This window comes from Catharus ustulatus, chromosome 3 (assembly GCF_009819885.2).
Source record: "Catharus ustulatus isolate bCatUst1 chromosome 3, bCatUst1.pri.v2, whole genome shotgun sequence".
Classification (NCBI taxonomy): Eukaryota; Metazoa; Chordata; class Aves; order Passeriformes; family Turdidae; genus Catharus; species Catharus ustulatus.
In genome coordinates this window covers 98,405,944-98,427,306 of record NC_046223.1, presented here as the reverse complement: position 1 = coordinate 98,427,306, position 21,363 = coordinate 98,405,944, and the positions used below count along the sequence as shown (strand labels likewise).

At 37.9% G+C, this 21,363-nt stretch overlaps 1 protein-coding gene across 1 annotated transcript in view; it reads right to left on the bottom strand.

Moving 5' to 3' along the window:
• Window positions 1-7,521: 7,521 nt before the first annotated feature.
• ERICH1 (glutamate rich 1) overlaps window positions 7,522-21,363 on the bottom strand; it is a 67,507-nt gene continuing 53,665 nt past the window's right edge. Inside the window, exons 4-6 of the mRNA XM_033055819.2 lie at window positions 16,478-16,855; window positions 12,869-13,063; window positions 7,522-8,353 (exon numbers count right to left, since the gene is read on the bottom strand). Coding sequence (XP_032911710.1) covers window positions 8,280-8,353; window positions 12,869-13,063; window positions 16,478-16,855 — 647 coding nt within the window. The 3' untranslated portion in view covers window positions 7,522-8,279. The remainder of the gene's footprint in view (window positions 8,354-12,868; window positions 13,064-16,477; window positions 16,856-21,363) is intronic.

Here is a 21,363-nt window from a genome sequence, read left to right as displayed (position 1 = left end):
CTGTACTTTGAATACTTTTCAGTTGTTTTGTTTTCCCCTAAACATGTTTTAAAACACATTTTCAGAGCTTTTCTTTTTGTATAGTGTCTTTAGTTTGGATTCTTATCCTTATCTGAAAAACATTAAAGCTTGTTTTGGTAAAAAGGTGAAGAAATACTTGTTGACAACTATTACTACTAGTGCCATATGACTTTCTGAGCAAAACAAAAAGAGCATATAATATAATAAATACATATTAAATACATTAGAAATCCACTACATTATTTCAGTTTTCTGTTTTCAAAAAGAAAGTACAAAGAGGGAATAATAACTGAATAATGTTATTTTTCTTTGAATCCTATAAAGATTAATACTATAAATTAACATGTTTAGCATTTTTACTGATGATATGGAAGGAAGTTTAATCATTGCTGGTAAAATTTGCAGATGTCACCAAAATTAGCAGATAGTCAATACTAATGAAAACAATACAGGCACACAAAATGATCCATCATTTACTAATATATATAGTAAAAAAAAATTGAAGTTAATACTGCCAAAAAGAAAGACAAACATGAAGTATGGAGCCAAGGACTAAATCCTGAATAGCAATAAATTTCAAGAGTTCTTGTCTACTATTAAAAATAATTTAATGGGGATTTCCTATACAATCCTATGTCAAGAAGTTGATCCAAAACCAATGAAACAGCAAGTACAAAAGTTGGTGCTTCTGAGATTTTAAATGAATGCTAAGTTTCTATGCTCCATTCCAGCAGGCTTGTTTCCTAAATGGTGGGGAAAAAAATGGAGAGAATGTATGAGTGAGCCACAAAACCAAGCTGGAAGCTATAGAAGATGCCTTAAATTACATAGTTTAAAGAGATAATACAGTGTCAAAAAGAAGGTTGCCTTGTAGCTTGATTACAATGTTCAAAAACTTTCACAGAAATTTGTGGCTAGTGAGGGACTACTTCATCTAGTGAAGAAAAGCATACCAAGAACTAATGGCTGGAAGTTAAGTCTAGACAAATTCAAATTTAAAATAAGGCACATGATTCTAAGTATGAAACTGATTGAGTACTGGAATAAATGACTAAAGAAGGGGCTAAGTCTTCATTCTTTGATGTCCTTAAATCAAGCTGGCCTGTCTCTGTACATGACTTGCTTTAGCAAAAACGACAAATCGTGCTTTTGTCAGACTGGTCTTCGCCATGAAGTAAAGTGAAAATTTATGACCAGGGATCTAGATGGGGTCAGAGAAGATAATCTCATGTCCTTTTCAGTCTTTCACAAATCTATCAATTTACTGAATGAGTATAGAGAAAAAACTTTCTGACTTTCGCCACCTGAATAACAATGTAATCCATAGCAAATTTTAAATCATACAGTAATAAATGTATGTCAGAAGCCATCAAGATGAATATATTCTTGCAATGCCTTCTAATTTAGAAATTTAGAGTTATTTAATATTTTACACATTAATTTTATTCTGGGTAATTGAATTAAGGTGAAAGGGTTAAGCAGACAGGCTAAATGAAACACTATGCCATGTACTTAGTTTAATGCGGTCGGAAAAATCAATGACCTTTGGTCTGTCAGTTTCCAATCACAGATTTAATTGAATAACATGTCAAGTATTTTAAACTGTTTACTAATGTAAATAGAATCCAGCACTATAGTAATGGTAATAAGCCAAGCAGCTTTCTCTGAATTCCAATCAGATTTGAACATGACCTTCATTTTAAGCTCCAGCATGCCAGACAGAGATCTAACAGTTATCATTATGTCTACAGAGTTCAGTGATTAAACCTGTGATTCTCCAAAAATCATATTTGGTATTGATTACTTCTGTAGAGTCCAGGTAATGGCTGATCAGTTTGATATTCCTAGCAATGGTTACTCTTTCTTTGATTTATAGTTACTTCCACTTGATTATTGTCACTGGGAGGAGGAATGAATCACACAGCAAACATTTCCTGAATCTACCTGAGAAATTGTGTAGGCTGCTTTGTGTGTGATCACATGCACAAAAGAAACAAGAAAAACAGGAGAAGCATTTCCTCAATTTGTTTTGGGTGAACTCCAGGAACAGCTATACAACACCTGCTTACTCTTCTTCTCCTTTCCCCTTTTATCACTCCCAGGCAGTAGCTTCCCACAAGACATGAAAGCATCAAGGAGAGGGGGTCACGGCCCTGTCCTAGCTGAGCTTACCATTGCCAGACCAGGGGGTCAGGAGTAAGTGGTGTTTTGGCCATATACATTCCTGTCCTTTTCTCAGATGAAGTAAATGATCTTTTTTTCATTCCTTTTTTTTTTTTTTTTCCCTAAACAAGATCCAGATGCTTGCAATGCAGATGCTTTCATGAATTACTTACTTACTTAAGCTTTCACACCAGTCAACATAAAGCACTAAGCTCTCCCATTGGTACTATTGTTCCAATTCTAAAATAGATGTCTAGCAGCAGTCAGTTGTATCAGACTATTTTATCCCAATGATTAGGAAGTTCTTTAGGATAGGCATCTCAGATGGTAAAAGCTACACTGTCAACATCTGAAGTCAGGAGAAAGAACTGCATGTTAAGAACAGAGGCTGACAGGGATGGAGAAATCGTCTGTGCACTGAATGAGGGATGGAGAGGACTGGCAAAGATCTTGAAAGTGAAGAAAAACAGCCCCTACTTCATGCAACCTATAGCAGCCTACAGTAGATGCAAAAGAAAAGTTCCTTCTGTTTTTGTGTATTCCTCTTCAATATTAGATTACACTTCTTTTTGGGCCATTATGTAACATAAATCAGGATGTAGTCTTGCAGTAATAATGTAAAAGAGAACTACAGCTTGCTTATACACTTACCAGAGTATGGAGTTCATTAAAATTACTACAGACTATTAATTATACAAAATTAAGCACTCAACTTAGGGAACAGCCTTATGAAAGCCATATATTTGACCTTCATTGACTATGGTGCATATGCAGTTTCATAATAATCATAGAATATATAGATTTTTTCCTAGGTTCTTTGAGATAGTAAACAAATACAACATCTAAATTTCTGCTTTTCTAAAATACGTATGTCCCCCACCATTAGGCCTGCATACATCTAACAGTTTAAAACAACAAAATTTACTCAGATACAATGCAGAGGATAAAGCAGTAAAGAGTGAAGCTTAATTACCTGCATAAATACATGCAATACAGCCCTCCATAGGAACAATCCAGGGCTGAAGCAATTAACTACAAAACCTGCATAGCTAGAACCTGAGGTTTCCCTAAATATTAAATATAATAGATTTTCCCCATCCTACAGATTGCCATCTTTTGCACCACTCTCTATTATGCCCAGTGTGTAGCACAGTGTACATGCATAACACACACCTCTTTCCACTCTGTCTCTGTGGACTGGTTTTATGATTTACAGTAATTTCACGATTATAAGCCGCACCATTTTGACTAAAATTTTGGTCCGAACCCAAAGTGCGGCTTATAATCAGGTGCGGCTTATATATGGACAAAGAACAAAAAGTTGCTGTTTTAGTTTGGAGGACAGGTGTCTACTAAGAAAGGCAGGAGCTTGTCTTTGAAATGGAGAATGTAAAAACCCCCTCCCTCCAAATTATTGTAATTTTGAAATCAAGAGGCTTTCAGGCAAAAATATGGGAATTAGGAATAACAGTTCTTTTCTAGGGAAATTAAAATAGAAATACAGTACTACGAAGAAACAAACCCAAACCCTGACAAAGTCAGAGTACAACCTGACACCCTGTCAGGCAGGGTGTTGGTAGCAGTCCCGTTAAATGGTGGTTGCATCCTCCTGCAGTGACAGATGTGATTCAGTTGAAGCAGTGCTCCTGCAGAAGGTGCAGTTTCCCTCCGGAGGTCCAGTGGTGATGTGGAGAAATCTGGTTTTCCTGTAGAGTCCAGTGGAGAAAGGGGCTCCCTTAGTGTCCCAAAACCTCTGTTTTTATCTTGGTAAGAAATATTGGGCTCTTCCCTCTGGCTGGAGCAACTTCCAATGGGATGAAGTAATTTTATCAGTCACACAGTGGGACTCAATGGGCCATTATCAGAAAATGCCTCGCTGGAGGAAGGATGGGTTGTGAAAAGATAAAGAACAATGCCCTGCCTGGTTTCAGTGGATGGCCCATTAGCAGAATATCTGCCGTTGAGATAAGGATCACTGCCCCCACCCTCAACAGATGGTGACAGAATAGATACCTTTTATCACACTCTGTATTGTAATGTGCGGCTTATAATCAGGTGCGGTTTATATATGGACAAAGAATGAAAAGTTGCCAACACCTGGAGATGCGGCTTATAGTCAGTGCGGCTTATAATCGTGAAATTACTGTACATGGTATTATGAGGTGAAATAAATTTTCTTTGGTGAAAGCTTAAAAATCTTCATGGTGCCATTCACCACTTTTTTCCTTCCTTGGTATTTTTTTTTAAGTTATTTTTTTCCCTAGATGTCATTTCGACATTCAGCCTATTGAATAGTAACTCCCTACACTGGTGCAGGAGAGAAAAGCCAGCTGTCATAGAAAACACATTAAGGAGTTTATAACTCTACATGATTGTAAAGCACTACCTAAAATATTGCACCAATTACAAAGCAGTAAAAATCTGTAACATTAGAGATTGATTTCCATATTACATATCCACAAAGGAGAAAAATTAAGGTCTTAAGAATAAAGCATGGACCTTTATATAGAAATAATGGCTTTGAACTCATACCCTTGCATACAAGTGCAGTGACCATCTTATCCTACAGATGTCTCAAATTACTTCAGCCCCTGTGGTCTTCCTTGTTCATGCTGGTAAGGGACCATTGCCTCTTGGAGCAGACTTCTCTCCCACTGTGCTGCTGCTTCTTACTTACTGCTCACTGTTCAATAATGTAAACTAGAAAGTTAACCTGTGAAGACACATGCAGGTTACTTTCCAGTCGATCCTTACATTTTTCCTACTTTTGGAGTCCATGTAGGTTTAAAGCCTGTAATTTTAAAAGTTCTGTCTTCATGGAAGTTTGAAATATGCTAACAATAGTGTATGTACAGTTTAGCCAGAAGTATTCTAATGCAAAATCCACTTAAAAAACTCTTCCATGTTTCAGTAATTAAACTGAATGATGCTGAGGAAGCAAAAATTAAAGGCCATCTCCTTTGCCATTTTTCAGTTTAGCATGAAAGGATAAACGTTTCATTGCTGTGTTGAAGGAACCATGCAAAGTGAAAGAAAAAACAGTGTTCACTGGTGGATATTAATTTAAATTTTTCAGTTTTCCTATCTCTGCCACATTGTGGTACCACTGCTCAAATAAGCCTGAAAAGGTGTAAGGAGATTGAGCACCATTTCTTTAGAGAAGCAATGCAGAGAAGTGACCAGGTATTAAAATTGTGATGTATAAAATCTTTCTGACTGCAAACAGAATGCCAAATATGGAATCTCTGCCATTTTTAGTACTGCCTAATTGAAACTACAATGAAATTAATGTCCATTTCTTTTGCTTTTAAACTAGATCTTTCTGCCGTGTTCTTTTGTGCATTGCTTTTAAATATCTTCATGCATGTTGCAGTTCAGCACACCGTCTGGCACATTTGTTTCAGAAACAAATACACTCCTATGCAATTGCATTTATCTACAATAACAATCTACAATTTATCTGCTTGAATTTGGTCCAGTTTTCTAAACTCTTTAGCATACTTTATCCTCTTCATAATCCCTGTTAGTGCAACACTGGCAGGTTTGGTTAAGTGTAAGATTCAGCTCCCATCACAGGTCATTTGCAAAGACATCAGATATCACTAACTGGCTACGCTCAGAAACTTCTCCTGGGCTTGCATATCTGGGGCCAGCTGATTTCTGCACAGAATATAAGGCTCTTACAGTGGTAAAAGGGAAAAAGAGAGAGACCAAAAGCAATATTTTATCCATTACTATCTGGTTCAAGCAAAGTATATTTTTGACCTGTGAACTTCTATTCACTGGAATAGTACAAGATTTTACCCTGCTTTAGCAGTGAGGCTGCATCAGATGATCCCACTGTAGCCACCCCTTCCAATCGTATGCATTCTGCAATTCTGTGAAAATATTTCTGTTTGGCAAAGATATCAAAATCTGCTCATCTATATGCAGCTATTGAAAATTCAGTTGAATTTTAAAAATCACTTTAATATTGAGAAATCTGGTCTAGTGGAAAGTGTCCTTGCATATGACAGGAGAGCTGGAACTTATGATATTTATGCCCTTTCCAATTCAAACCGTTCTGTGATTATGAGAAATGGCCAAGCACTGAAAGAGAAATAACAAGTAAGAGAAATTAAAGCAATAAACAAGGCTGTGACATGAGTGCATGAGTGCCTGTCAGATGAGTGTGTGGTAGTGTGTTCCAGGCTGAGCTAGCTGGCGTGCAGGAGAGCCACAAAGCAGGTACAAGGGCTTGGGATCTGGCAGGGATAGGAGAGCTGTCCTGCTATTCAAGGGATCACAGGGCTGTGTAGTCAGCTATGTGAGTGCTGTGTGTGTTTGTCCCTGAGCTGTGTGCTTAAGCATTGCTGCTGTCTGAACCTGGCAATGTGGAAACTGGAGTCACCTACACTGACATCCAGATCTCCAGCTACACTAACCTGGATTCCAGAGGACAAGGGGGAGGAATTTCCAGGTCCTGGGGTCTACTCAAGGCAGCAGCCCTATAACCTCCCTCAGCACAGTCACTCAAGTATCAGGAAATGCAGACACTATAGTTATGTTTGTGATCCTAATTTGATCTCTTTTGTACTTGTGTTTCAAAAGTTTGGCTTTGATTACATGACTTTGTTTTTTTCATACTCAGTGTTTAGGACAGATGATGTTTACTTAATGAGTTGCTATGTATCCTTTTTTGCAGTTCCTAGCCTCATTTACCATGTGACATTCAAACCTTAAAGTGAGGATGAAGTGATTAATTTCATGTGAGTCAGTTGAGAAAGGTATCTAGGTGCTTCACAGTTAAGTGATGTTTTCTTCTTTCTCCAAAGGTGGGACTGAGGCACAGAGGATCTCAGTGAAAAGTCACAGCTACAGTTCAATTCCCATGTGTTAACAATTCAGGAACATCAAAACAGGGAACACGCCACTGGTTTCTCTTCTGCAAAGTCTGGTTTATACACCTTTCCTACCAGATACAGAACCTAAACTCAAGTTCTTCAGAGCTGCACAGAGCTCCCATAGCCATAAGTATGTTTTTTCTGCATCTGCAATCATTAGGTGTGTTACCGAACCCCTTTTAATTTCTTCAATTAATGAGAAAGAATTATGATTTCATTTTTATTATAAATTTTGAGCATCACTAAACCAATGCCTTGTAATGAGATATATCAGAAAAACAAAGCAAAAACCCCATTGTATAGTCTCATCAGTAGTGTATCTCCAAGCACATGCTGGCAGAGTTAAATATCTTTCCTCTGTCTTACTGATGACAAAGCTAACACACCTAGGTATAAGATATGGTTTGCTCTGTATTACCTGCCAGATGAATGATAGAGCTGAGAGAAGAGCCTCTCACAAAGCACTTTTTGCTTTATTATTCCAAAACATTTTACAACCATTGATATTACTTACTGTAGTATTTACACTTGGATAAATTCAATTGCAGAAATATCACACAGCAGTAGACAGATTACACAGTAATCAGGGAGAGAGAACCCAGTCCCATAACTCTGAAGTCAGTGAAACCCATTGGATTGTAACAGGCTAAGCCATGGAGTAGTTCTGAAAATGCCATCCAAGTTTCTGCATAACTCCAGACATAATCTACATGACCCACATATATAAACATATCTATATCCACAATTTAGCAGTTTATTCAGCAAAAATACATTTCCCAGACATACTGTTGCTTAGGTTTAAACATAAAAAAATATAGTTCTGTTTTCTAGGCAAGCAGATTTACAAAAATGTCAAGAAATAAAACTTCCATAAAGGAATGACAAATTTACAAACAAAAGAGGTAATACTATACTTCTTAAACAAAATACCAGATAGAGATTTTATCATTCCAGTTAAGTGCTTTATCCTAAAGTGAAATGTACATATTAATGCAGCTGAAGACTCAGGCCATACTCTTGACCAACCCATAACAAAAGTCACATTGTAGTTATACCTTTATTGTCTTCTGGAGTTTGTAACACAGAAAAGCAATTAATTTACCTGAAGGTGTAGAATGTGTATTGACATTGCTCTTCCTGAATAATTGCTACTTGGTTAAGAGTTTGTATATTAAATTTTAATCCTGTGCATATGGACACAGGGGTAAAGCTTTATTTCCTGCTCTTCACAGGAAGGATATCTGTAATCCAGTAGTGAAACAGAGATGTGGCTACCTTGGCATGATCTGAAACAAAGAAAACACATTTCTCCTGAAATTCCTCCATTACATTTCTGAACATTAAGAAAAAGACTCGTGCAAACATCTGTTTCCATTCAACATTAACATTTCAGTAAAACCAGTGCAGATACTGGAGCCTGAAGACTAATACCTATGAATTTCTATATAAGCAGGTGCATTTTATTTTAGGAGGTCAGACATTTGTATGAGGCACAATTTTGCTCGTACACTTTGAAATGTCCTATTTCTTATGATTCAATAATTCATAAAATATGAGATTGAAATGACATGATCATATGGTTAAGGTTTCTTTCTGTATGGAGAGTAATTTCACACATCATTATTTAACTTACAGTAGTATCTAGAAGCCTCAGTTGAGAATGAGTCATATTGTACAGACAGCTGCACTAAAGCCTCAAAATGCTATGACTTCTGTCTTAATTCAGAGATTACCTATGTGACTTCATGGATTTTTAATGATAGGATTTTCTGCAACATTATCATATAATAATCACATTTAAGATGATTCTATAAGATTATGCTAATACAGTTTTCAAATTTTCTTTTCTTTGAATGCTCATCCATTCAAAAAAAAGAAGTGTAAATTTCATCATTTTAAGGGCTCTGTATGTCCAGCCTCTGCATTGCTGGCACACAGTAACTGTATTAATTCTGGTCTCCAAAATGTACCTCCCTCTGCAATGAAGACTTATATAAATGGCAATTCTCCAAAAAAAGACAGTTAAAAGAAGCTTCTAGTTCTGCCATGAGTGGTAATTTCCTAGGCAACAAGGGAAGAATATGTTTGAGATTTTAAACTAACCAACAAAGGGAAAATGTTAATAGGTAATAGAATGAAGTTGATGAGCAGAAGTTCATAAATGAGTTCATAAATTAGGAGATAATGACTTTATTTTTAATTAGGAGATCACCTATGCTTTAATAATTGATGTGAAATGGGAATTAAGTAGCTCTCATTTCCAAAGCTAGTTTCCAACTAGCAAAGGGAGCATTACTTCCAGTCACAGCTCTCCTCCTTTGCCCACTGCACTGTAGAGGATCATGAAGGTCTCTGGCTTCCTTTTGCTAATAGCCACTGACTTTCTAAAAGAGATCAGCAAAGCCCCCCTCATGAGAAATTCACGTCTATGTGAATTCCAAACATTCTCTTCCCTGCACTTACAGAAGAATTTGGGTAGAGGTAAGTACTTCTTGTTAAAGACTACCAATAATGGGACTAGTAATAGGGCATTTTGTTCTCTTTTACAGACTGAGAACAATGACACTCTAAATAACCACATTCACGAACAGTCTTGACTAACCTCAGCTCTGTCTGATCATTCACGTACAAGGTCAAAGGCAACTTGATGGAGTACTTCAGGAACAAAGTACAAGGTAAGCTGATGGAGGATGACAACTAAACAGAACCACCAGTACCTCCGAACCATAGAAATTTTCTCATTTAAGTATATTTTCTCATTTAAATGAAGGGCTAAAAGATAATATCTACTGTTGATAATTTTGTGTCTGAATGTCCTTAGTATTTCCTTTTCCTGCAAAATTTTTCAGACCCTACCATCACCCTTGTTAGGACTTTCTTCGATATGACTTCAAATATTGGGATCTAAGACCTTAAGATAAAACAGAAATTTATTTCTTGTTTCTTTTTTTCTTCTGAGTAACAGGCTAAGAGATGCAAAGGAAATACCAAATCATGGTTTCAAATTTGTAATCTGCAGACCTGGAGCAGCACATGGCTTTATTCTAAAGCACATTTATCATCAGTAGGCATATAACCTGCCAAGCAGGACTTGGTAGCCCCAGTGGAACGCTGGATGAAACCATAACATCCATATATGAGGAAATAAAAGACATAATAGTATGCATAATTGGTAACTTTCACTAGTGGAGAATGTACACTTATATGAAGAGGTGCATCACTTCTCATTTTTTTCTTATGCTTTGCTTCCTGGAATTAAAGATAAAATTGAACAAAACGTAGCACCCATCTTTACTTCTTTGATGATGGCATCTTAAGTAGAATCATGGGAGAAAGGGTTAACATACTATTTCTTGGACTAAAGGGAATAAAATGTTTATTTTGTAAAAATAATACATCTTCCTAAAATCAAGATTTTTCATCATGTTAATACAGAATGACTTTTCCTTATAGTACTCTGCATGCCCATAAAAATAGAGAGAGAAAAGACAAGATGATAAGACAAAGTCATAAAGAATCAGAGATTACTATTATGTTCTGTGCATTTTTGCCTTCATAAAAAGCCCTAACTTGTCTTTCTGTAATAAGGACTTGAATTTGTACCTTTGTCGTATTAACAAATTCAAGTGCTTATTATAAAAAGGTATTATATTACAAAGATCTTCGTAAAAACTCTTAACTTTTATCACCTCCTCACTAGGAGTGAAAACTAAAATGTAAAAAACCCACACTGGACAAGATGACCTGATTTTGAGCCAAATGCAGGGGGAAAAAAAAGAGTATAATTAAAGGTCTAATTCAAAGTAAAACTTTAGAGCATTGTATTTTCATTCACTGAATTTCTGGAATTACAAACAGAATGTGTTTTTTAAAGTCTTCCAAGGAAAATTAATGACTAGCAGGTGCTTAATTATCCTTTAATAATTTATAAGAATGTATTTTTCCTCTTTCTTATGTTGTTGTACCTCATGAATATCAAATAAACTACTACGGTTACACCATGTGAATTTGGAATGAGATTAGAATTGAGCCCAGAGTAACAGCAGTTACTAGGGGAAAAAAAATGAACTGGAAGACTAAACAATTCCAGGCTCTACCAGTAGAAACATTATTGAATTTTAAAAATCACTCAGAAAATTGTTTTTTGCTTTTTCAAATGATGAATACATACATTGGAAAATTAGGGGTTTAAATTTATTTCTGTTTTATCTCTTCATTTTGACATTTCTCCTGTACAAAAGTAAACACAGCAACTTGTCTCAAGGCTGCAAAACCCAACAGAACTCCAACTGTATAAAAGTTAGATAAGCCTGTAAAGAATATCCTGAATGCTGTCATTTGAATTCCATTTGGATTTAATCAAGAAAAGCTTTAGTTCATTCAATAAAGGGCAATACCATTTCCATGATTCCTGCTGAGTTCTACTTGGTTTGCACACAGTATTACATCCAGTGAGACGATGTGATTATAATTAAGAGCAGAGATTGTAGGCTTGAAATGCACAGAAGGATTTCATTCCGTGTATATGTGGATACTTCACATCCATCAGAACCTTAAGGGTTGTCATACTGCTATCTACCCTTAAAAGAATACATATATACTTCCCTAAGAGCATCCTTTTCAAAATGTATCAGATCTGAACTGGACAGGCAGGAATTCTCTGTTTTCTCTGTCCAAAACACAGCATTCAGGAGGCTCCAGTCTTGATGAGGATCTTGAGCCACTATCATGCTGTAAATTATTTAATGAAATTACAAGCAGATGTCTTTTCTTTGAATGCTGCTGCTAAGCCACCAATGGCTATGATCTTAATTACACTGTTACCACACTGCTACCATCTCTGCTGTTATGCCTCAAAAGACTTCGAGTACAATCTAAAATGGTTGAGATTCTCTCATGCTGCAGTCAAGTGCTCTCAACTCAGATTAAATTCTTTGGGATGCAAGAAAATTCAGCACATCTTGTAGATTTTTATCTGATGCTCCAACACAAGTTCTAAAGACTAGTAGCAGTGACTGTTTAAATGAAGACTACATGGAAAATTAATCATTATACCTCCTGTGGACTACATGCTGATCCCACATTCACTTGAAGCACTATTAACTGTACAGGAAGAGATTCTACTAAAATTATAGGGGTTATAATAGAGAAATAAAGGAGCCTATGCCTCAGGTATGAAAAATTTAGTAACACAGTAATTTTTATTTTATGAATGACTTCAGAATATAATCTGTTATAAAGAGTAACTTTAAATTTTTACATTATCAATAATATTTATAGAAACTTAAACCAGATATTTATATTTAAACAAAACCAAAATTGTAAATCAAAATTTAGCTCGCAAAGTGTGTGTATTAAAGAAGCCATGTTGTGAACAGAAAGAAATAAAATAATGGGTTTTTTGATTGTTATGCATGTAAAATTAGTCCTTAGCTGGAGGAGTGAAATCTCCAAGATAAACAAGCTAATTCCTGCAATTTAAAAAGTCTACCATGGGAATGTATTAAAAACATGCTTTAAATGCTTAATCTTAAAACCCTTTAGATTTTAAAAAAATTGGTTTAAACCCCCGAATCATCTTGTATTCTGTAGTTGCTGAAAAGCTTCTTATTGATTGTAAACAAATGGGAACTAGGGATATCACTGTATTTTTGGTGGGAATTATGCTTTCATATTGTGTATAAGCATATATTTACTATTACATCATTATTTACAGCTTCCTAATTAAAAAAAAATAAAATGGTGCAAATTTTAATTCACACAAAAATACCAGTGTATGAACATGAGTGAATAGTACCTACCAGGAGACATCATGGATTGCTCTTGAAATTGTTTCAAAGCATCCTGCAATCTCTCAATATCCTGTAGCAATACAAGGGATTTCAGCCGATGCAGATGAGTCACATCTGAGGAAGAGATGGTGCGAAATTCAAGACATTGTAAGAGCTCTTGGACAGTTGCTGAATTTACAGCAGCATCTCTGCATTCTGATTTCTCTGCAAAAACAGTTAGAAAATTATGTTAAAAATATTCAGTGAACTCAGAGAATTTTCCTAATTGTACAGTAATTTCACGATTACAAGCCGCACTGTTTTGACCAAAATTTTGCTCCCACACCAGAAATGCAGCTTACACTTAGGAGCGGCCAATATGTGAATAATTTTCTGACATTTCCAACCCTGGAAGTCCAAACTGAGTCAGTGCAAACTGCCAAGTTGAGCACCTGCCAGTAAAACCCGGCATTTACGCGATTGTTACAAACTGGTTACTGTGTTGCGCAGCGGGTGGAGCCACTCCATGCAGGCAGCACAGGGGGCGGGGGGTGGGGAGAGGCAGGGGGGCTCCCTCCTGCCGGCCCCGCGGCTCGGGGGGAGGCAGGGGGCTCCCGTCCCTGCGTGCCGCCGCCGCCATGGGTGCCAGCGAGCTCCATGCCCCACTGCCACCACGGGGCAGCTCCGGGCCGGGGCGAGTGAGCCCAGCGGCGGCGGCGGCTGGCCCTGAGCAGCCCTGCCGAGTAGCAGTGCCGAGCTGGGCCACCTGGCCCCGTCGGCAGCCCCAAGCCTGCACAGCCCAAGCCGAGCCAGTAGACCCCGCCCTGTCGTGATTCTGTTACTATTTGGCAACTTTGTTGCACGCGGGTCCTCGCAGCCAATGACAGAGCGGCTTATAATTGGGTGCGGCTTGTGTATGGACAAAGAACGAAACGTTTGCCAACACCCAGAGATGCGGCTTATAGTCAATGCGGCTTGTAATCGTGAAATTACTGTAGTTTTTTCTTCCTAAGACATCATCTTCCTTTTTTGCACAGATGGCAATCAAATATCAGGTACTAAAGAGTAGCTTGTTAAACACATTTGTTAAATACTAAAACAATGGTAAAGCAAAAACTACAAAAATCAGTAAGTTAAAAGGACAATAGGATTCATAATGATAGGAATGCAAGAAGAATCAAATTTTCAAAGTTAGCAGAGAAAGAAGGTGTGAAGAAGAACCTGTACTGTGGCCAAAGCACTGTGTTTTTGCTTCCTACACACTATATGTTATAAACTGCAGACAGATTTGGAAAAGGTAACAACTCTCTGTAATGACTGCAAAGCACTTCTGGAGGCAAACAATTACTTTGGTACCGCACCTTTATGTTTTTATTTAAAAAGTAGGCATTACAGCATGCAAAACAGCAAAGAAAGATGTACATTGTTGTAATGGGTTGATTTTGGCTGGATGCCAGGTGCCCACCAACATGTTCCACTACTCCCCTTCTCAGTGGGACAGCACAGAGAAAATGAGATAAAAATAACCTCACAGGTTGAGATAAGGCAGTTTGCTACAAAAAACCCCAAACCCACAAAAAACCCAACCAAAACTAGCAGATGTTTGCTCACACATAAAGAGGAAAAAAGATTTATTCTCTATTTTCCACCAGTGAGTGATGTTCAGATGCTTCCCAGGAAGCATGGCTTCAGCCCATGGAATGGCTGCTCTCGAAGGCAAACATTGTAAAAGGATGAATGCCTGTTCTTCCTCCCTCCCTTAGCTTTTATGTCTGATGTCATCTGGTATGGAATATCCCTTTGGTTAACATGGGCCAGCTGGCCTGGTTGTGTCCCCTCCCAGGATCTTGCCCATTCCTAGCCCCTAGATGGAGGGGAATGTTGGAGAGACAGTGCTGATAAGATGCCAGCACTGTTTAGCAGTAGCCAAAACTCTGGTATGTTACCAACACCTTTTCAAAGCACTGTGAGGACTGCTGTGCACAAATGAACTCCAGCTAAGCCACACCCAGTTGTTTATAGAGTACTAAACCATAAATTCACTCTTCCATTCCAGTAACAATGTGTTGTCTGTCCCTTTAACCAGACTCCCCTTTAATTCTGTTTTTTTACCAGCAAGACACCTAAGATTTTCCCCATTCAGATTTTTAACACATGTACTAGGAGTATAATCCAACGTGACCATTTGAAAATGCAGCTAAAAGCAATGGCTTCAAATTGTATCTAAAAAAAAATACGTAGTGTTAAAGTCATTCAACTGGAAAAGGCAAAATAGCATAACGTTGGATCTATATATAAACTGGGATTTGCCTAAGAAGAAAGTTAGTCACACTCTGATTTATAGATGTTGTATCTCATCTGCAGATGAAATTCCTTTCACCTAAGAATTCCTCTCTGTGGATTCCAAGGTCCTCACTGGCTCAACACTCCAATCTGCTGGTTTGAAACCAGAGCTAGTTAGTCTGTCAAAAACTCCCAAAACCTGAACTTGCAGGAAAGCTGGATGTTCAATTACACTCTTTCTTAAAGATCAACATGCAACACAGCTCTGGACAATTCATCAGGTTTCTCTTCTGGGTCATGTATTAACAGCAGAATTTGAAGAATTTGCAATCTTGCTCAGTCACTGTAGAGTTCCACTACAGCAAATGCAAGTAGCTTAGCTTGCATTTACTTAGCCATATGGTAAAGTAGTAAAATTCTTAATTTTGGTGATGGAAATACCTTAGCCAGAAAGTAGGACAGATTTAAAATTCTAGGCTTAGTATGAAGACCTGATGCAGCAGGAAAATTTAACATTAAATAAAGAAAATTCTATGCATAAATCTTGAAAAAGTTAACATAAAATCCCTGATGTCATCTTAACAAGGTTTTCACAGTAATTCTGTAACCAAAAGATGAATTTTATGGTACTAGAAGCTGACAGGTCTGCCTTAAGATGGACTAATACAGGTAGGTAAGCTATTTAATGTTCTCCATTCAGCTCCACAGTCACCAGTGAACATTGGATAGGCCATTAGGGATAAATCCATGCAATTCTTTTAAAAGTACTAGGGAATGTGCACTGAGCATCAGTTCCCATTCATCTTTTTCACAATAATTTTATGCCAATATACTTGCCCAGTGCCAACAGTATCTTCCCTGTTCCTTTACATGCTGTCTGTCTAGATTTCCTTATAGAATAAAAATAAATCTCCTCCTGGGAAACAGAACATTCTGAAAAGTAGATTGGTTAAGAGATACTAAGCATGAAAGCAGTTTAAGATAGCAATTGCTCTTATTTGAAGTTCTCTGAAAGCAAGTAATCCTTCTGGGTGTTTGCTTGCAGAGGGAAAAAGAATTTTAACCACTTGTCCCAAGTGCATTGGAACGTTTAAGAGAAGAGCAAGGAACATCATGTAATTTTAAAGACAGAGGACCACAGTTTTTTCCTACTGACGTGAATTCTTACATATTCATGTACACACCAGAAAGTGGGACAAATACTAGGTACTCACATGCCTTACTACTCACATGTCTGTCTTCAAGAGAGACACTTTTTTAGTAGATTTGTCCCATTTTGCAGCAGTAATAAATGCATATCCATTTTCCCCTGCATGGTAATACTCATTAAAACAATGGAGAAAGAGTGGTACATACTGTCAGCAAAATAAATTTGTTGTGTTGCCTGCAGGAAGTCCAGAATGCTATCTGCCTTTTCCCCTATGTCTTTTAAGTCTGCTGCTTCTTCTTTGTTGTTTTTGTCAGGCTGATATGTAAAATCCACACTGGTAGTTTTTGTTACTAAGCCAGCTGCTCTCTTTTTTTCTTTCTGTCGCTTCTTTTTCATTTTCCTCTTTCTGTTTTTGCTTATTTTGGGACCGTCTGTTTGCTGCAGCTGTAAATTATCTTGAACAACCGTCTCTTGCATTCCCAAATCTGTTTGTTCTCCATGTAAATTACTAGAGATTTGTAAACTGCTCTTTTGTTTCTTCCTTCGAATGCGCTTTCTCTTGGTTTGCCCTTGATATTCCTCTTCTGCGGATTCAAAAGAGACATGAGAGCTGTAAATAAGAAGATCTGTAATAAGCATTTTAGAACTGCATACAATGAAATATGACACCCTTCAAATTCTGGGATACTTGAGTGGCTCTAACCTTACTTTTGTGCTTAACAATGTCTTTCAGTACTACAATGTCAAAGTCAACTTTTCTGAATGCACTAAAAAGACAAGCTTTTTTCCCTTCTGCTTTCAATAAAGACTGTATTCTCCTTCATGCTACATACTTTATATCTCATTTACTTTCTGAAGGCAGATAATATAGTACTACACAGAGTAAGGTCAAAATAATCCCAGAGTAAAAAACTGTATGGGCAGACTGGGCAACACGACATGAGAGAGTTCCCCAAAGAGTCCCAAATCACCAGTTGGTAGACTTGACCAAGAACACAAGTAGAATGTACATAATTTACAATGAAAGATGATATATCCATTCATGACATGTTTAAAAACACCAGGCATCTCTTTCTGACTCATTTATTTTATCCTCTTTCAACATTCTCCTCTTTTGGGGTATCGTACTGCTAGTTCAGTTTTGGACATCATCTTTATAGGAAAAGCACGCAAGGCAACAGTGACCTTGGTAAGTAATCTCTAATCTCTTTAACAGCCTGCCTTGCTTCTGGTGTTCCTTTGCTACATCATAATTTCCTTACTACCTAATTCTTCAAAAGCCCCAGATGTCACAGGAATTAAGTCCCTCTTGCTCTTCAAGACAACTTTTGCACTTCTTTACACAGATCTTATCCCTGTACACAAAGCCCAAGTTTTAAAGTAATTTTTGACCGTGAACTGATTGCTCCTCCCACACATTCACTTCTGACGATTAGCTCCTCTAGCACTAGCCAAGGAAGATTTGACTAAAAACCAAAACCCATCATCCCTCTGAGTGCACAGCTGCTGAAGTCCATATTCATGTCTATAGTAATTGCTATCTAACTAACTGGAATTCCCTTATTCATGGCCTAACAAAATCCTCACACATTTAAACAACACTGATTGCAGAATGCCAGTTTTGTACTGACTTTGTATGACAAGATTTTGGTCACAAGGGCTACAGAGGTGACTTCAGTGAAAAGTTGCCAGAAGCTTCCCCTATGTCCAGCAGAGCTCCAAGATGGACCTGCTGCTGGCCAAGGTTGAGTCATCAGTGATGGTGGTAATGCCTCTGGGATAACAAAGCAATCCATATATACATATATATAAATCATACATAAATATATATATATATACACATATATATATATAAATAATATCATTAAGAAGGGGAAAAAGTTATTGTGCAGAAGCAATTGCAACTAGAGAAGAGCAAAGTGGGAACAGGTAAGACAAACAACTCTGCAGACTCTGAGGTCAATGGAGAAGGAAGAGCTCCAGATGCCAGAGCAGATTCCCCTGCAATCTGATCTGTGGGGAAGACCAAGGTGAAGCAGCCGTGCCCCTGCAGCCCCTGCAGGTTCATGGTGGCACAGAGTTCCTCTTGTGAAGGCCCCTCCACTTGAGCAAGTGCAAGTCTGAGGGAGGCTGTGACCTCACTGGAAGCTCATGCTGGAGCAGGCTCCTGGCAGGATCTGAGGCCCTGTGGAGACAGGAGCCCACATTGGAGCAGGTTTGCTGGCAGGCATCTGACCCCATGGGGGACCCACACTGGAGGAAACTGTTCCTGAAGCACTGCATGCTGTGGAAAAGGACCAGTGCTGGAGTAGTTCATGAAGAGCTGCAGTCTGTGGGAAGGACTCCTTTCCCTGAGGAGATGAAGAGCCTGTAACCCTCATTCCCCATCTCAGTGTGCTGCTGGTGGAGAGGAGATAGAGAACTGGGAATAAAGTTAAGCCTGGGAAGATGGGGGGATAGGGGAGGAGAACAGAAAGGTGCTTTTAAGATATGATTTTACTTTTCACTATTCTGCTCTAATTTTAATTGTTAATAAATTCAATTAGTTTCCCCAAGTTGAGTCTGTTTTGACCACAACAATAATATGTGAGTGATCTCTCCCTGACCTTATCTTGTGAACATTTAGTAATATTTTCTATCTCCTGTCCAGCTGAGGAGGACAGTAATAGAATGGCATTGGTGGGTGCCTGGCATTCAGCCAAGGTGAAAACACCACATTCTAATATTTGCTTGAGAAAGTTAAGACTTTAATCCTTCTCTCAATCCCTACCTGCATACTTCTAAATTCCTTACAGTGGCCTGAGCCTAGTACTCTTATTTATCTGTATTTACAGCATTCTCTTAGGGTCAAAGCAACCTTACTTGGCTAAGGTTAGTGTGATACAGGAGAGATATCTGAAGCCTAATACTTGTTTTAGAATGATATGCATAATCTCCTGAACTGTCTCAGACATTCTCAGCATGTTTGCCTTTCTCATCACTCCTCCCCCTAACCAGTCTTTGTCGCTATTTTCTCCATGGTTGGAGGCCCTCTCTTTAATTTCTGTTTCTTTTTCTGTCTTGAACTCTGTCAGCTCTGAGCCACTTTCTCTTTAAATATCACTACAGACTTTTAGTTCTTTAGCTGTCAGATGACTCACTGCAAAGCAATTTTCCATACTTTCAATGAAGAAGGCTGCATAAAAATAAATTTGCTGTATTGTAACTGAACACCACAGCACATTAAAGACACACCAAACGTCACCCTGGACCCACAGTGTGGAATGTTTCACACCCATGGTATTTGAGCTAAGTATCTTTATATGTGATTTGGACATATGGGATGTGGGAAAAATAACGTCTGTGTCATCCTGAAGGAATAAAATATCAGAACTGAAGGCAGATCCGAATGGTGAAAGATGCTATAAACAAAACATCAGTGTTTCATCTTGTGATCTTATTTGGATTTTCATGGAAGTATTTGTGTTAAAATAGGTGAATTTCACTGCAAATATATATACATTGTTTTGCAAAATTCCTCAGCCCTCTGCTAACCTGAATAGCACTGTTTGTTAATAACACTCCTTTAATCTATGCTCTCAGCAAAGCGGCCTAACTTGCTCTTTAAGCATCCGAGACCCCCAAATCTCAGTGAAACTACAGCATGGTGTGCAGCCAAGCACCCTTCTTTGCTTTGAAATTACTTGACCAAAAACAGGGCAGAAGTCAAGATGGGGCTTAAGATAACCAATGTTTTGAGTAAAATCCCAAAGTTTCCTTACCCTAAGTAGCTCAGGATAGCAGAAGGCCTGAAGACACCATGGTGAAGCTGTCAAAAGGCAGAATGACTGTAGTCTTCCCATGTGTGGGTATTAAGATAAATGCCTGACTGAAAGGAAACCAGAACTATGTTGACTTTCCTCTAACACAGGAAACAAACACAAGACTCCACCTAGTTCTCCTGAGGAGCTAGAGTGGCAGTCCTTTATCAGTTTTGATCACTCTTTGCCCTGTACTCTAGTACTGTGTAGTATCTACTGTTCCACCGGTGGGGGCAAAGTGAGCTGTTATCAGCTCAGGAAAAACAAAAACTATCTATCCCTGTGCATCAGCATGGAAAGCTCAATGAAAACATTTGCTGGGCTGGTATCAGTGATCATAACAGCTAACACCTTGTTTGCATACTTAAGAAAAGAGATGGAAAATAACAGAAAAAATATTCCAAAGCTATTATATAAAGCTATTGTACTGTTCAAGCTTGTAATGCTGTGTTTCTTAGCATAATTCCAGAACATGAAGATTTTGGCAAGCAAAAGGAGGACTCTCAAAGAAATCAGCAGAGAAAGAAACTCCAAAAAGATTTATATGATTTGACTTGAAGGAGTAACAAAATAGACTTAATTTCTGCCTCAAGATGACATGCAATTGATTTGAAGTGGATAACAAGCTAATAGAAGAAAGTAAAATGTTTTTTTCACCAATGGTACGGTTTGCTATAGATTTCCCATGCATATGGCACGCAGAGGAGCCAAGAGAACTGCCTATTCATAAAGCCAGCAAGGCTACCTGATTACAACAGCCATGCTAAAATATAAATGAAAGTTATACAAGAAACATACACCACAAAGTTTATGTCACAGCCCACACAATGACCTTAACAAATGACATATTCAGTGGAATCTGCCTCCCACAGCTTTAGCTGCCTGAAAATACTTAGTGCATACTTAGACCTATGCTCCCTCTGATAACCCAAAAGACACTTTCTTCTTCAGAAAGCAGTTTATCTCATTCTAAACCAGCAGGAATGGAAATGCAACCCGAAGGACTTCATCTCTTCTCTCCCCTTCCATTAACCACAAAGAAAATCAAAATGATGAGTTCTGACAAGATGCTTGCCACGCCTTAGAAGAATCAGTCTCTGTTACAGAAGATATTGGTCCACAGGAAGGTGTTTCTTAACATGAATCTGCTCATCAGATGATTTTTACTAATTAACAAAATCCACTGGTTTATAAAAAGCCCCAAACAAGACCCAACTTTTGAATGATTCTCTACATTTCAAGCCCGTAGGGAGGCCTGATAAAATTTCAATAGATGCAAATTTGGTTCTAAT